Here is a 15,637-nt window from a genome sequence, read left to right as displayed (position 1 = left end):
GCCCGAAAAAAAACGTGTTACAACTACAAAGTTGGCGGATACAAAATTTCCTCGCTAGGTAGACGTAAAATATTTCCTCGTAAAGTACACGCTACATTTACGTCGAGTTTACGAGGAAATCGTAATTCTTCGTAAATGCCATGTGATATTACATCGACTTCGTCGTTATTTTACGAGGAAATAATGCTGATTTTATTTTTCCTCGTAAGTTCCTCATAAAGTTGACGTAAATTTACGAGGATTACTTTTCCTCGTTAAATTTCTTCGCTAAACTTGTGTTTTCTTGTAGTTTAATATCTAAGTTAAACTAAGAGCAGGATTATCGCGGTTTCTTAGGGTGAGTATTTAGTGTTTTTAGGATTTAAAAAAAAAATTAAGCATTAACTAAAAGAACGTCACTTAATTAGGAGGTTTAAGACACGTCTCTTGAGACACGTGTCTGTCAAACGGACGTCTCTTTCTCGAAAGCAGTCTCTTTTCACTTCTCCGATCTTCCTCTTGAATAGAGCAAACGAAACATAGAGACTGTACCCTATTGAACAGAGCAATCGAAACAGAGCAATCGAAGCAGTCTCTTTCTCTTCCCTTCTCTGATCTGTCATCGAACTTTCTGGATCAAACAAGAAAATCTCTATTAAGCGATGGCGAAGAAGATTGGAGTGACGATGGAAGTCGGAAACGATGGTGTTGTTGTGATCACCATTTCGAATCCTCCTGTTAACTCTCTGGCCAGCCCAAGTATATTAAAAAGCTCAATACTTTTTGATCATTCACGACGTTGATTTGCTTTTTCTTTTTTTAGCTGATTTTTTTGTGTGGGATTCTTCGGTTATTTCTGGGTTGAAGGAGAAGTTTCAAGATGCGAATCAGAAGAGTGATTTCAAGGCCATCGTCTTGACAGGTAGATTTCTCATGTTGTTTTTTTTTTTTTTGCTAGGATTGTATTCGAAGTATGTAGAGGTTATGGAGATGCCCATGAACTTTGTACTGTAAAACCATGGTTGTATGTTATCAAGGAGTAAACTTTATTGTGTGGGTATGATTCATGAAGTTGGTTTTTGCTCAGCTTAGATTAGATCCTTGGATAGTTAGGTCAATTTCGATGTTTTGGATTTGTTGCTACGTAGATTTAAGGTTAGGAAGATATCCATGAACCTGGCACTGTAAAACTATGGTTGGTGTTATCAAAGCAGTAAACTTTATTGTATGGGTATGAATTATATTCATGAATCAGGAGTGTTACTTCATATACTGATCATGAACTCTGAAACTTGTTTTGAGCTATATATCTCGTTTTGCTACTGCTTATGTGTCTAAAGCCTTTTGTTGTCATGTCAGTTTTGCGGATGGAGCTTGATGTTCAACAGTTCTTACAGAGCCCTGAGTAGCAGCATTTCGAGTTCCAGCGTTTTCCTACTTCCGCCTCACCAAGATTCATTTGACAGGAGCCAACCATGTCTTTTGATCTTAGCTTGAAATGGTAAAGTGTGTTCTTGTGTTTTCCTTCTTCAGTATAAATATGTGTTTTTCTGCAAATTGGATGCATAACTTTGGTTGGCTCCTGTCAAATGTTTGGTCTTGTTTTTTTAAGCAACAAAAAAATAACATTTTTTTGAGAACTCCTAAACAAGAAACTATCATTGGAGGGTATGAATCAAGGTGTTTCTTAAACAAGGTTTTTAATTACATTTAATTAGTAAATTATTCTTTAAGAGATCCAATGGAGTTTGTGGGTTAATCATGCTCTAAGCATGTCTCGTAAACAGCTAAACGCTTATTATCGAAAATGCATCCAATTTTATGCAATAAAATGAATTTTATGTCATACAGAATTTAGTTACAATAACGTTCTATATATGTTCCAAAAGCTATCAGAACACGTTAGTATCAATCAACAGACCATATGCGAATGTAGAAGAACAAGCATTGAATATCTGGAATTGGTTCCAAGAAGACCAAGAAAAAATATTATTTCGATCGTTGACAAAATAATTGAGCAATAGTAAGCATCTTTCTTCACGAACTTGAATGAATAAAACTAGCAAGCGGGCCGTAGACATTTGATGCACGTTCTTGAACGTTTCAGGATAGTTTGGCGTAGACATGCGTCCACTACTATTGAGATGCAATGGATACAAATAGAAAAATGATTAAAAAAACAGAGGCTATATAAAGGCATGCACACAAGTAATGTAGAATTATAATAAAACAAAACAAAAACCAACGCAGTGAGGCGTTGGAGAAGCAATCAGACTACGAATGACATCTTCTCCCGGGATGGGGCGTTCAGCCAATCTCGTTTATGCTCTAGGTTTTGTCATCATGGCAACAATGGTTGCTGCATCTTATGAGCCCTACACCGATCTCCACCAGGACCACCACCACTAGTTTACAATTCTCCTACACCAAAAGCTGATTACAAATCACCACCCCCTCCTTATGTCTACAGCTCACCACCTCCACCATATTATCGCCATCTCCCAAAGTAGATTACAAGTCTCCTCCACTTCCATATGTCTAAATCATATACTAATTAAGTGTTAACTATCCTCTGACACCGTTGACGTTTTAGTAGTAGAATTATTGGGGATTTAAGAAAAAAGTAGTACTTGGATTAATGATTGCTATCCCCTAAAAACTATGATTATTGATAAAGATTTAAGATTCAACTGCTTCTGAATTAGGCCATGATTAGCCACAGTACCAGCTTAGCTTTAGGCAAGTGCCAACAGTGCAAACGCACAAGGTCTCATCTTGTTTTTCAAAATTTTCTGTGTTTTAGTGTCCTAAATCTTTGATTTTTTAAAGAAAAAGTCCAAATTTAATATTTGATAAATACAGACTTTAAACTTGGTTTAGAAAATGAAAATTTACAGAGCGAGCGTTTGTCTGAGCCTTGCCTGATTAACTATTGAAACATGCATGTTTCTTAAGTTCCAGCTGATGATAGAAGAAAACGACATAGTAGTACCACCACAAATATGAAAAAGAAAACAAGAACATCTGACTCAATACTCATGAAGGGAAATAATAATAAAATGCCACAAGTAATGGTTTTGTTAAAAAGAATGTTCGAGTAATTTATGACTATAAGGAAAAATAAACTCTTATAAAAAATGTTCAAAAATATTATCAGTTTTATGTCTACTTCTAATAGTGCCTGGATTCAGAAAAAAAAATGAATTAGATATATAGAAATAAGACTATATACATAATCAAATTTTGAAAACTGATTTGTCTATTTGCGGCCTGTTAATCTAAGTTTCGTCCAATCTGTCTGCTGTCTTTCAACCGAAAACGATTGTAATAATGTATACCATTGTTACGTATTTTCTTCTTATTTTCTTTTTGGTTAACTAGAGAATTGCTAAAGATGGTGACGATCGAAGATTCAACTGCTTCTGAATTGGGCCTTGATTAGCGATAGAGTACATGATAATGAAACATGCATGTTTCTCAAATTCCAATTGATGACAGAAGAAAACAATATAATACCCGACAAATTTGAAAATTTTGGATAAAATAGAACATTTGACTCAATAATTATAAGGAAAAAAACGAGAATAAAAAGCCAATATTAGTGGGTTCGGTTTAGAAATAATGTTTTAGTTAGGACTAAGCAATTATAAGTTACAGTATATCTTAATTTTCGTGGGAAGACTAAGAGTCTAATATGATGTCACAACTATTGTAATGAATTTTAGGGATAAACTCGATCTAGCTAGCAAACTTGTAAATGACTTAAATGATCTAATTAACAACCATATAAACTAGCATCCAACCTACCAATATATTGAAGTACATTAAAGGTAGATTGGAAAAGTATAGATGATTAAAGATATTTTTAAATTCAAACGCTTTGAATTTAGAATTTGTAAGGATTATGGTAACTCATTGTTCTCATTGTGGTTTTAGTGTTTTTGATGATAATCCAATACAATAGATAACAAAATTTTCGAATAAAGACTTACATTGAATCAATGAGTTACGGAACATATCCTAAGCAAACTTAAGAAAGATAAGCTCTTACAAAAAAAAATGTTAAAAGGAGACAAAACTTGAACATAAGAACATCTCCAACATACTTTATTATTTAGTAATTTACGTTTAAATGTTATTATAGAAAAATATATCATAATAGGCTAATACACTTCTATGTATTTCTGTAAAATATATTTTTTCTATATTTAAAATAATAAATATAATATCTTATATTTAGAGTAAGAAATGGATGAATGATTATATATATAGGTATATCTGAGTGAGTTTTACCAAAATGTTTTTAAAAAATATTAAAACTCAAAATACATTTAAAATAGTCTAACTTAATAACTTTTTAATTTGGGAGCCCTAACATAAATATATGTTTCTCAATAAAACTAAGTACCATTTTTTTTACAAAAAAACACATAAACTATTCATGTTACTCAACACAAAAAAAAAGGGAATTTTCATGTTTACCATTTTTTGGTACCACTATTCATGTTTTACCACCAATAAAGATATATTTTTAAAAATACCTTCTTCATTAGTTATTTTTTATATTTTCAAATTATATATTTTTCAATTCAAACTTTTTTATAAAAAAATTTTTGTTTTTTCGAATTTTTTTCTCAAAATTTCTTTTTGAAAATCGACCATTATTTTTGAAATTATATATTTTTTAAAACAATATTTTTTTTAAGTATTTATTTATATATTTATTAGAATCCTAAATTTCATATTCAAAAAAAAACATATCTCACCCCTAAACTCTAAACCCTAAGTCTAATTAGTTAATCTTAGGGTTATAAATGTCTTTTACCCTTCATTAAAAGTGAGGGTAAAAGTGATTAGTGTAAACATGAAAAGTGTTATTATGAATGTGGTATTTTTAGCAATTTCCCAGGGGAATTTTCATGTTTACCACTTTTGTGGTATCATTATTCATGTTTACCACTACTAAAGAGACATTTTCAAAAATATTTTATTCATTAAAATGCAAAAGACTCTTATACCCTTGTTATATAATATATATATATATAATAAATAATAATTTAAATAAATAATTTAAAAAAATTATGTTTTCAAATTATATTTTTTCAAATTCGAATATATTTATAATGTTTTTCTTTTTTTTAATTTTTTTTTTCAAAATTTCTTTTTGAAACTATTTTAAAAAATTATATTTTTTAATTATTTATTTATATATTTATTAGAATCCTAAATGACATATTCCAAAAATCATACTCTACCTATCAACTCTAAACCCTAAATCTAAATTAGTTAATCTTAGGATTATAAATATATTTTACTATTTTTAAAAATAAAAGTAAAAGTGGTTAGTGAAAACACGAAAAATAGTATGGCCTTTTTGGCAATTTTACATCTGCTTTTAGCACCCAAAAATCATCCAATTTCGTAGGCTTTTTTTTCGCTAAAAGACAAGTTCAAGCATATTCCCGAGTCAGAAGATCTCACGTATCTCGGGCTATAAATAGTGTACTAAAGAACACCTTCTCATATATCAATTAAAACTCTTTCAATCTTCAGGTACCACTCTCTAATTAAATCTTCTGTTTCCAGATATACCTTCAAAGGCCCGTGTAAAATTGTAAATACTAAACCAGCATAATCTTTATATTTACCATTTTACCATTTCGTTTTTGTTGTAAATTTTGATGATCTTAATGATTATCTATGTTTCTGTTTTCTCCACTAAATTAATGAAACCATCGTTTTTTCGATTCGTTCGGTTGTTTCAGTTTCAAAGTTATTAAACAATTCAAATCTTATCGCATTAACGCATGTTTTGGTAAAAGATTCAAATTTTCTTTCTACCAAAAACTAAAATCTAAAATTTCTTGACCAGTTTGTTGGAAAGTGCCTTAGGCCATGTTTATTGCCGGTAATAAGTGGGTTTCTAAATGCATAGACCCCACAAAAACCTTTAAAACCGATCACAAAAGTAAGAGAATAAGGATCGATCTTTCTTTGTTTTTACCACTGATCGCGGGCCCCACTGACACGTGACGGCCCTCGATTGGTTCCCCTTTTAATTTTTTTTTTTAGCAGACGAAAAAAAAACAATCCTATTGTTCTGTGCCTGCGTTGAACATGCTACTGAAAAGATGTTGGAGGGTAATTGGTCAAGTTCGATTATATGTTTATTTTTATTAATCTCTTTCAGTTATGATTTGCATGTGTAAAGCAAATGATTATATTTTTTACATTTATATTTATAGTTTTATGACAGAAATCGATTAAATAATATTAAAAAAATTCATATAAGGAAACCTCCGTAAAAGTTGTAGTTCCTATGTCAAGAATTTCAATGTGATCAAGGTTACATTACCAGGCAGTCTAGCCACGAAGGTCAACGCTATTATTAGATAATCATATAAACCATGCACCTTTTCACATGCAATCAGTCTTTCCTTATCCAAAATTCTTCTTTTTCTCTGTCTTATAGGAACGAAAAGATATGCCGACGGACTCGTACGAAGATGCCCTTAAAAAACTTGGAGAGCTTCTCACGTACAAACACCCGCAACTCGTAACCTGTGTCTATATATAATTATATATATGATTATTTGTCTTTTAATATGAATTGGTTAATTCGTAGCAAGAAATCGGATCTAGGTAACGTCGCAGCCGCAAAGATCAAGCAGTTAACTAATGAGCTAGAGGAACTTGATTCCAGCAAGATAGATTCTGTAGAAAGGATCAAGTCTGGATTTAACCATTTCAAGACTCATAATTATGAGTACGTTGTATTCTTATTTAATATGGATACGCCCGTACGTTTCAATGCTTTTTCTATATGGATATCAACCTTTTTCTTTTTTTCGAGAGGGCTTTTTATATGGATATCAACCTTTTGCCCCAACTCTAATATAATAACAACGGTTATAAAGTTATATAACTTGTTTTATTTAATTATTTAATCAAAAAGGTAAAATACATAAAAAACAATTTCTATAGAAATTATTAATGAAAATAGTTTGTCTGGTTATTTGATATCTGCTCATTATATCTGCTCATTATATTATTGGTTCAAATCAATAATTTCCAGGAAGAATCCTTCGTTGTACAGTGCACTTGCCAAGAGCCAGAGCCCCAAGGTTTTGACTTATTCTGTCCGTCACATCATTATTTTTCTTTTAGGGATTTTACTTTTCTCCGATTAGCCAAAGTTATGAAAATAATGGTAACTTTATGAGCAAGAAATAAAAACAAACAGTAAACCCTCACAAGTTACGATACATTATAAACGGGGATTAAATAAGACATGAGGAAATGTTTTTTTCAACATATAAACTGTACAGTTTACAAAAAAAAAAAAAAAAAACATATAAACTGTACAAATTAAACTAAAGTTCCGAAGGATCGGATTCAAACCTACACAAAGTAAAATAGTCTGAACGTACATAACCCAAACAGTTAGAGATGATATTATAAATATATATTCAATTTGAAATTGATTTTTTTTTTTTTTTTTTTTGCAGTTTCTGGTGTTTGCTTGTGCGGATTCTCGAGTTTGCCCATCTCACATCTTGAATTTCCAACTTGGGGAAGCTTTTATTGTTAGAAACATTGCAAACATGGTGCCACCTTATGACAAGGTTCGTCCAAACAAAGAGAATATCATTTTTTATTCACTTCATTCTAATCATTTTAGATAAACATTCATAGGTTGTTGTTATTGATTGAACAACAACAACTAACTATAAAAAGCTTTTGTCTTTGAAAATTTTCAGACAAAACATTCTAATGTTGGTGCCGCCCTTGAATATCCAATCACAGTCCTCAATGTACGTGCCATAATAACTAATCATTGGCCCCTCTTGTCTTGCATAAGATGCTTAGTAAAAGGCTTATGTGACCTAACGTTAACCCTAAGTGAGTCTTTAATGTAATGTTTTGTGATTTTCAGGTGGAGAGCATTCTTGTGATTGGTCACAGCTGTTGTGGTGGAATAAAGGGACTCATGGCCATTGAATATGATGCGGCTCCCTATAAGAGGTACTTCTCTTAAAAGGATTACCTAACCAACATCCTCCAATTATATGATCAGGCAGGAGACTAAGGGTTGGTTTGAACTACATTTTTAATGGCAGTGAATTCATAGAAGACTGGATCCAGATCTGTGCACCGGCCAAGAACAGGACCAAGCAGGATTGTAAAGACCTGAGCTTCGACGATCAGTGCACCAACTGTGAGAAGGTACGTAATAAGAAAAAAAAACAACACAATGTTCACTCTATTTTTCTGTCTTGCTTTGAAGTAGACACTGAGATTGTCTCTGTGGTGCGAGAAGGAAGCTGTGAACGTGTCGCTGGGGAACCTGTTATCGTACCCGTTCGTGAGAGAGCGAGTGGTGAAGAACAAGCTCGCCATAAGAGGAGCTCACTATGATTTTGTGAAAGGAACGTTTGATCTCTGGGAACTTGACTTCAAGACCACCCCTGCTTTTGCCTTGTCTTAAAAGAGTCCTACTCGTGTTTTCTCTCTATGTTGCTTCTAAGTGTGTTCTCATCAGTAATCATCTTTCTTTATCTTCAGTTTCTGGTCTCTTTTTGTTTTTTTTACTCAACTTCTTGTATAATCTCATCTTTTATGTTTAACAATAAATGAATAAGCTATAACAAGCATTTATCTTCATTTGATTTGGTTCAATAGTCTCCCAGCCAAAATGTTTTTTTTTTTTAAATACAAATGACGAAATGCTATGCATAAATAAGCAGATCTGACTACATCTACATGTAACTAATGCGGGTTCTATCGCAACCGGATCATATATTCATCTTGGCTCCTAAATTTATTTTTAAAAACTAATATACATAGGTCCAGTAGCCTCTAAATTATGGGGAAAATATTAAGATTTGTACTAAAATTTTTAAAGCTTCCAAAATTTCAGGTAAATGGACATCATCAGGTAAATCGCATTTTCCAAATTTTGAACTCGGGATCTTGCATAAAGAACTAATCGGTGTTGCACGACAAATATGATGAACTCAGTAAGCTAACCTGTAACGCAGTGTACATATATGGGCCTATATCATAATTGGGCTTGATAACGAAAGTCCATCAAGTAAAGGTCCAAGTAGAAACAGTTGTAAAAAGTCGAGTTGCAACATTGATCTAGGCACGATGGATGATGATCAAGACAACCGCGCACAATGAAGCACGATGTGTACACGTGGACGGTTAGTGTTTAATCAGAGACCAAGCTTAAAAACCGACCGTCCGTGTCCTCACACCCCCACAGAACTCAAAAACGGTGAAAGCTTTCATTGAATGTGACGTTAATCAGATCTATCATTCGATCATTCAAATGTAAGCTTCGAATTAAATCCCAATTTCAGATTCTTTTTTAGTTTTCTGAGAATTTTTTATATTGTTCTTCTTATTTTCTACAATGTGGTTCCAACGTTGTCTGGATTTCAATACTGTTCTTGCTTCCATTCACTGTTAATAGTTATATGCATATGTTTGAATTCGGGTTCTCTTTGTTTCCGTGTGTTTAAAAAGCGCAAAGAACAACATACATTGTTTGTGCCTATTGTTAGAAACATTTGTTGAATCTCTGTCATCTCTTTTGTCGTGGCAATATTGTGTTCCTTCACTGATCTGCTTAACCATAACTCTTGTGTCTATTTGATCAATGTATTGTCTGAAACTGAATAATCTATCATGAACTCATCTTCCATGACTTCGAATTGTTTTGGTAAGAAACTTATGTTTTATTCTTTGTCACTTGTTATTACAGACTCATTGAAAAATGGCAGACACCAAACCCGGGTTGAGAAAGCCAGAATTCACAAAGGTTGATCAGCTGCGTCCGGGGACTAGCGGACACAATGTCACCGTGAAGATCGTTAGCACCAAGATGGTGTTGCAGAAAGGTCGTTCAGATGGTCCTCAGGCTCGCCAGATGCGGATTTGTGAATGTATTGTTGGTGACGAGACCGGAGTTGTCGTCTTCACCGCAAGGAATGACCAAGGTACTTGACTTATTTCAATCAGTGAGATTCACATTTGTGTGTAACTTTCATTGATGGTATGTGGTATTGACTGTAGGAAATGTGTGTGATTCAAATGTTAGTGAATAATTGAATTGTTATGTGTGTAGTGGACGTGATGAAAGAAGGAACCACTGTAACTCTACGCAATGCGAAAATCGACATGTATAAAGGATCAATGAGGCTAGCTGTAGACAAGTGGGGTCGCGTTGAAGTCACAGAGCCTGCGAGCTTCAAAGTTAAAGAAGACACCAACATGTCCCTTGTCGAGTATGAGGTCGTCAATGTTGTCGAATAGAGTAACAAAACTCTCAAAATACTTTTGTTTTCGAAAACAGTTGATCAATAATAATAAAAGAGTTACCATTGATGTTGGCATCGAAAAAGAGTTAACCTGATATCTATGTTGCACTAACCTGATATCTATGTTGCACTACATGTTAAGTTAAGAGCACAAGCAGTGATGAATCTCAACATTTGGTACATGGTCGAAAGCTAAGATAAGATACGGCTAGAGTTTCTCAAACATATAAAAATTCTACATGCACATTAGTGAATCGAATCATAAAGACATCTGTGAATTAAGAGCAATAGCAAAATATATGATGCAATATTATTATTATATAAGATAGCATAAACATGGCAAGAACAAAGAGAAAAAACATCCAAAACAAAAGAAATATTTATAGATAAAAAAAATATAAACAAGTATCCAGGCCATTTATTTGCTGATGTCGAAAGCCATATACTTCACCGATCCTCCATACGATTCACTCACCATGTTGTTCCCGGTTGTTTCCTCCAAGATTGCATCTGGGACTAAACCCACGTCTCAATCTTCGTCCCCCAAGCCGTCCCGCCGGTTGTCCAGGGTGCATAATGAATGGTCCAGGTCCAGGCAAGCTACCCCCATTAATCCATCCGAAATGGTCAGGGTCTGGAATCCGAGGAAATGGAGGAACGCGGTTTCTACCCATGCCAAAGTTCCTTAAGGTTCGCCTTGATGAGGAAACCTGCCGTTGGTACTGCCTCCAAAACGCAGCAAACTTCGCCTTCCAGTTAACCGAATCACCTGCTCCATCCACAACCAGATGCTTAGCTTCCTCCAAACACTTTTGTTTCCACAAGTCATTGTCCGTCGCCAGGTACCGAATCTCCGTACAAACGCAAGCCATCTTCGCAACGCTCGCCCCGGGAAGCGACTCTAGTATCTTCAGCTTTAACTCTGTCGGTAAACGCATCAAGCACGGTGGAAGCTCCAAACCAGACTTATCGCAAAGACCAATCAACAAAGGGATGACAAGACCGTCTTTCACCATCCTCCAGAACATGAACATCTCCTTGTAGATGCTCGAAGAGCCGTCTTTATCAGACTTCAAAGTATCCATCACCAAATCAATCACAGGCACAAACCTACGCTTATCAAGATAAACCCTTTGCAGCTTCCCACCTAGAGACCCGTACACCACAACCTTGTCGCTTAAGCTCTGAAACCTCACAGTCACAGACTCAACACCGTCCTCGCGGGTCATTAGCTCAGGGAGCGTATACTTAAGGGACACAGTAAGCAACTCCTTCGAGAAGCTAAACTTGTTATCAGAGGAGACAGGGTTGAACAGAACGAATCCAGACTCCAACATCACGGCGTGAACAGACATCGCTACAGTAGTCAACTCACTGGTATCACCAGACTTCTCGAGCAATATCTTTTTCAAGAAGAACGGTTCGGTCAACCTCTTGCTTCCCGCGGCGGCGAGCTCCTCAACATCCATCGGGTCTGGGGCATGACCCGAAGCTTCCCCGGTGGATCCTTCCTCCGGATCTTGGATATTCATATCTACATCGGTCGCTGCGAATCCGATCCCCATCGAATCTTGAACGATCGTCTTATCCTGCGATTTAACTTCTGAAGACGAGGCTAAGGCGATCTCCTCGACGGAAGCAGCGAAAGCAGAGGGAACGAGGGAGTAGTAGATTAGGTCACCGGATGTTACGCCGAGGGATCGGAGCGTATCGTCTGGAGAAGGAGCGAGGAGCTCGTCTTTGCGGTTAAGAGAGAGATGAACGGAGGAAGGCGATGGTTCGTTGATCCGTTGGCGAAGATCGTGTAGAGTGCTCGAATCAGGTAATTCGAGTTTCAGGGTTTCTCTGGTCTCGTGGCATCTCAATCGCAGCTTCATTGTCGTACACTTCTTCGGTGAAATCGATCTAAGCTCAAAAACGGAGAGGCTAAAGCAGAGTTAAGAGATGTAAAAGGGTTTGATTAGACTATCCGGTCGTTTCTGGGAATCGGAGAAAATGGAGGTTATAATATAAGCTAGCCGTATTCTGGGCCCATTGAGTTTAAGATTAGATGGGCTTTTAGTAATATCAAAGATAAATTCATTCTCAGGAGGTACCCATTTGGATCATTATTATTTTTCTTAATTTCCTAAATTCAAAAATTACTCAAACTATACAAAGTTTACTGTACGTATTTAAGATGCCAGTAATTAAAACTGTAGCATATAATAGATCCATACATGTTTCCTTCTGAAATTGTTCCTTCGTTTTGGTAGTGAACTTCGGCTAAAAGATATACTTGACTACTTATCCATGACTTTATATTGTTTATTCCTTGTTAATCCATTTCCAATTGATTGTATATAATGATAAAATTTTACAAATTGTGTTCTGTCAGTCTGTGAGTGTGTAACAGTTGAATACTTAGAAACTACAAAAGTGTGTGACATGATTCATAAGTTTCCACCCTTTGCTAGAAGATGTGTATTGTACTTGATTGCTTTTCATCTTGTTTATTTATTCCCTTGTAAACCCATACAATTGATTGTTTATATAAATGTGCTTTGGTCAAGCTTCGAACCTGTCATGCGTTGCACGTGAGACAAAAACGTGGTTAAAGACGAGTGAGAGTATTAAAAAGAGAAACGATATATTCGAGGGGAAAGAAGTGACGTGTCCGTCGTAATATCATCACATAATAATAACAAAAAACTTTTTATGAAACAAAAATTGATATCGAATCTCCTCCACTTCACCTGCTTCCTTCTTCTTTATTATTATAGCTTTCGCTTCACTTCACATCAACACACAAATCCTCCAAGAAACGCTAATCCCATCTCTCTCATTTCATCATCTTCTTGGTCTTCTTCACAGCAATGGACGCTGTTACCGATTTGAAGAGACCGAGAGAGGAGGATGATAACGCCGCCGCAGCTAAGCCTGCTTGTTTCTCATCAGTGATTCCTGGGTGGTTCTCCGAGATGAGTCCCATGTGGCCAGGTCCCTTCCTCCTTCTTGTCTTATTGTAAAAGGAGCCTTCTTTTCATCATCATCATTCTCTGTTTCATTTCGATTAAAAGCTGAGTTTTTTTTTTTTTTTTAAAACCGATTAACTGAGGATGCAGGAGAGGCACACTCTTTGAAGGTTGAGAAAGTTTTGTTTCAAGGCAAATCAGATTACCAGGACGTGATTGTTTTCCAGGTAACGCACCAACAAAAACAATATGACTATTCTTTAAATTTGTAACCATGTCTCTGTTTTGTAAGTACGTTTGGTTTCTGTGGTTTAGTCTGCGACATATGGGAAAGTGTTGGTTCTTGATGGAGTAATCCAACTTACGGAGCGAGACGAATGCGCCTATCAGGAAATGATCACTCATCTTCCTTTGTGCTCTATCCCTAACCCAAAGAAGGTTAACTAATCAAAACACTTTTAGATTTTTTTGCATCTCTTGGGAACTGTAATTAAGTAGTTAAGAGGTTTATCAAAGAACCATGCTTTGGACTATAATGAAAGGTTATTAAGCTCACAGCTTTTCTTCTCCGGTAAAGTAGGATGGCTTAATCATTACTTGTGGAGAAATAGAGTAACCAGACTTCCCCCTTTTAATCATATGTGAAACTTTAAGAAACTAAATTGTTCTGGCATAGTCCAAAATGTCGATAGGAATGTCCCACTTGAGAAAAATAGGTGATGATGAACATTTTAGTTTTTTTTAAATATGTAAAAGAAAAAATAGTTACTTTATTGGATAATAATAATAATATGAAGGAAAGTGTTTTAACTGGCTTTGTTTATAGCTAGAGTGTGTATCTAATCATTTTCCTTCTAGTTCTTTCATAGGTATTGGTCATTGGGGGAGGAGATGGAGGTGTCCTGCGTGAAGTTGCACGCCATGCTTCTGTTGAGCATATTGACATGTGTGAAATTGATAAGATGGTGGTCGACGTGAGTCCTCGCTCACACGCTTTCCTCCATCTCTGTTTCAATGAATGCTCATAACTAAACGAATGTTCAGCTGTGTGTATTTTAGTTTAACATGTTTCTACCTTCTTTGGAATCTTCAGGTCTCTAAGCAGTTTTTCCCTAATGTAGCAATTGGATTCGAGGATCCTCGCGTGAACCTCGTCATTGGTGATGGTACGAAACTGCTACCATGTACTTATGTTGTCATTTCCAAATCCACTTTATTCTAACTGTTACGCGGTGGATCATTGCAGGTGTTGCTTTCTTGAACAATGCTGCTGTAGGTTCATACGATGCGGTTATTGTTGACTCATCAGATCCAATCGGTAACCACTACTACCATCAGATAGTAATTAGATTATGTTGAACAAATTTAACAAGCAGCATTTAACTTCGAGCTGGTGTGTGTGTCAGGTCCTGCAAAGGAGCTTTTTGAGAAACCCTTCTTCCAATCTGTGGCGAGAGCTCTTCGTCCTGGTGGAGTTGTGTGCACTCAGGCTGAAAGCTTGTGGCTTCACATGGACATCATCGAAGACATTGCTTCCAACTGTCGTGACATCTTCAAGGGTTCTGTTAACTACGCGTGGACCAGTGTTCCAACATACCCTAGGCATGTTTAGTAACCTTTACTATTCAATCTCTCATGTTTTGGTGATATAACATAACCTGAATCTCATGTGTTTGTAGTGGGGTTATTGGATTTATGCTTTGTTCAACAGAGGGACCTCATGTTGACTTCAAAGTCCCAGTGAACCCACTTGATGACAGCTCCAGCAAATCAAATGGACCCTTGAAGTTCTACAACGCTGAGGTAAAACTCTCACTATATATACCATTTCATGCGTCTAGACACTTGATTCCTCTTATAGCGTATATTCTCATATCTTCATGGTTTCAGATTCATTCAGCTGCGTTCTGCTTACCTTCTTTTGCCAAGAAGGTGATCGAGTCAAAAGCCACTTGAAAAGGGATTCAAGTAGTTTGGAGGATCGTTGCGTTTATCAAAATAAAAACTTTTTTCAGAGGGAGAGCTCAAAATATTTTTATCTTCTCATACTATTGTTGTTGACTAAATCTAGTTTTAACAAATTTTAAATTTTATCAAAAATTTTATTTAATTTTATGTGTAACTAAATTTATGAAAATAAATTTGAAATATTTATGGAAAAAAATTTAACATTAAAACGATAGACAACAAAATTTTAAGAATCATAAATGTAATATGTAATTATAAGAACCAAAATGCTAATAGAAATAGAAATTTTATTTGAAGTTTATTTTTGAAAAGAAAACATCCGAAGTTATAGAATGTGCAAGAATTGAGAAGGGTGTGAAAGGTCATTATTAAGATTATTAAAACAATGTACAAGGTGAATGTTATTTA

At 35.2% G+C, this 15,637-nt stretch overlaps 5 protein-coding genes across 8 annotated transcripts; 4 read left to right on the top strand and 1 right to left on the bottom strand.

Moving 5' to 3' along the window:
- Positions 1-441: 441 nt before the first annotated feature.
- On the top strand, positions 442-1,654 carry LOC106370122 (peroxisomal fatty acid beta-oxidation multifunctional protein AIM1). Of its 2 annotated transcripts, none has more exons than XM_013810188.3 (3): positions 442-738; positions 803-901; positions 1,339-1,654. In XM_013810188.3, exons 1-3 carry the CDS (start codon positions 642-644, stop codon positions 1,386-1,388), a joined length of 246 nt encoding a protein of 81 aa, XP_013665642.1. In that variant the 5' UTR covers positions 442-641; the 3' UTR covers positions 1,389-1,654. The 2 variants fall into 2 exon arrangements, 1 of the variants encoding a protein (XP_013665642.1); XR_001274196.3 differs by having other exon boundaries at positions 443-738; positions 847-901.
- Positions 1,655-5,478: 3,824 nt separating this feature from the next.
- On the top strand, positions 5,479-8,643 carry LOC106370121 (beta carbonic anhydrase 3-like). 3 transcript variants are annotated; one of them, XM_013810185.3, is made up of 9 exons: positions 5,479-5,532; positions 6,452-6,516; positions 6,605-6,745; positions 7,055-7,103; positions 7,488-7,604; positions 7,740-7,793; positions 7,916-8,004; positions 8,100-8,205; positions 8,300-8,643. In XM_013810185.3, the coding sequence occupies exons 2-9, from the start codon at positions 6,464-6,466 to the stop codon at positions 8,465-8,467; spliced, it is 777 nt and encodes a 258-aa protein (XP_013665639.1). In that variant the 5' UTR covers positions 5,479-5,532; positions 6,452-6,463; the 3' UTR covers positions 8,468-8,643. The 3 variants fall into 3 exon arrangements, with proteins under 3 accessions (XP_013665639.1, XP_013665640.1, XP_013665641.1); XM_013810186.3 differs by having other exon boundaries at positions 5,508-5,593; XM_013810187.3 differs by lacking the exon at positions 5,479-5,532 and adding an exon at positions 6,211-6,354.
- Positions 8,644-9,174: 531 nt separating this feature from the next.
- Positions 9,175-10,374, top strand: LOC106370120 (uncharacterized protein At4g28440). The gene is made up of 3 exons (XM_013810184.3): positions 9,175-9,318; positions 9,752-9,986; positions 10,115-10,374. The coding sequence occupies exons 2-3, from the start codon at positions 9,764-9,766 to the stop codon at positions 10,300-10,302; spliced, it is 411 nt and encodes a 136-aa protein (XP_013665638.1). The 5' UTR covers positions 9,175-9,318; positions 9,752-9,763; the 3' UTR covers positions 10,303-10,374.
- Positions 10,375-10,585: 211 nt separating this feature from the next.
- On the bottom strand, positions 10,586-12,307 carry LOC106371052 (F-box protein SKIP22). The gene has a single exon (XM_013811071.3). The coding sequence runs from the start codon at positions 12,182-12,184 to the stop codon at positions 10,775-10,777; it is 1,410 nt and encodes a 469-aa protein (XP_013666525.1). The 5' UTR covers positions 12,185-12,307; the 3' UTR covers positions 10,586-10,774.
- A 677-nt stretch (positions 12,308-12,984) lies between these two features.
- LOC106371049 (spermidine synthase 1-like) lies at positions 12,985-15,411 on the top strand. The gene is made up of 9 exons (XM_013811069.3): positions 12,985-13,286; positions 13,412-13,488; positions 13,577-13,699; positions 14,131-14,235; positions 14,355-14,427; positions 14,508-14,579; positions 14,668-14,863; positions 14,941-15,064; positions 15,152-15,411. The coding sequence occupies exons 1-9, from the start codon at positions 13,163-13,165 to the stop codon at positions 15,215-15,217; spliced, it is 960 nt and encodes a 319-aa protein (XP_013666523.1). The 5' UTR covers positions 12,985-13,162; the 3' UTR covers positions 15,218-15,411.
- The last annotated feature ends 226 nt before the right edge of the window (positions 15,412-15,637 follow it).

The sequence above is a fragment of the Brassica napus genome, chromosome C7 (genome assembly GCF_020379485.1).
Source record: "Brassica napus cultivar Da-Ae chromosome C7, Da-Ae, whole genome shotgun sequence".
Classification (NCBI taxonomy): Eukaryota; Viridiplantae; Streptophyta; class Magnoliopsida; order Brassicales; family Brassicaceae; genus Brassica; species Brassica napus.
This window is presented reverse-complemented; position numbering and strand designations above follow the sequence as displayed.

Bases quoted from the DNA above. Each gene is read 5' to 3' on its own strand.
- LOC106370122 (XM_013810188.3), top strand. From the start codon at position 642: ATGGCGAAGAAGATTGGAGTGACGATGGAAGTCGGAAACGATGGTGTT. The intron at 739-802 runs GTATATTAAAAA...TTCTTTTTTTAG, and splicing joins TAACTCTCTGGCCAGCCCAA to CTGATTTTTTTGTGTGGGAT. The intron at 902-1,338 runs GTAGATTTCTCA...TTGTCATGTCAG, and splicing joins CAAGGCCATCGTCTTGACAG to TTTTGCGGATGGAGCTTGAT.
- LOC106370121 (XM_013810185.3), top strand. From the start codon at position 6,464: ATGCCGACGGACTCGTACGAAGATGCCCTTAAAAAACTTGGAGAGCTT. The intron at 6,746-7,054 runs GTACGTTGTATT...AATAATTTCCAG, and splicing joins TTCAAGACTCATAATTATGA to GAAGAATCCTTCGTTGTACA. The intron at 8,005-8,099 runs GTACTTCTCTTA...TTTTAATGGCAG, and splicing joins GATGCGGCTCCCTATAAGAG to TGAATTCATAGAAGACTGGA.
- LOC106370120 (XM_013810184.3), top strand. From the start codon at position 9,764: ATGGCAGACACCAAACCCGGGTTGAGAAAGCCAGAATTCACAAAGGTT. The intron at 9,987-10,114 runs GTACTTGACTTA...TTATGTGTGTAG, and splicing joins CACCGCAAGGAATGACCAAG to TGGACGTGATGAAAGAAGGA.
- LOC106371052 (XM_013811071.3), bottom strand. From the start codon at position 12,184: ATGAAGCTGCGATTGAGATGCCACGAGACCAGAGAAACCCTGAAACTC.
- LOC106371049 (XM_013811069.3), top strand. From the start codon at position 13,163: ATGGACGCTGTTACCGATTTGAAGAGACCGAGAGAGGAGGATGATAAC. The intron at 13,700-14,130 runs GTTAACTAATCA...GTTCTTTCATAG, and splicing joins CTATCCCTAACCCAAAGAAG to GTATTGGTCATTGGGGGAGG. The intron at 14,428-14,507 runs GTACGAAACTGC...GGATCATTGCAG, and splicing joins GAACCTCGTCATTGGTGATG to GTGTTGCTTTCTTGAACAAT.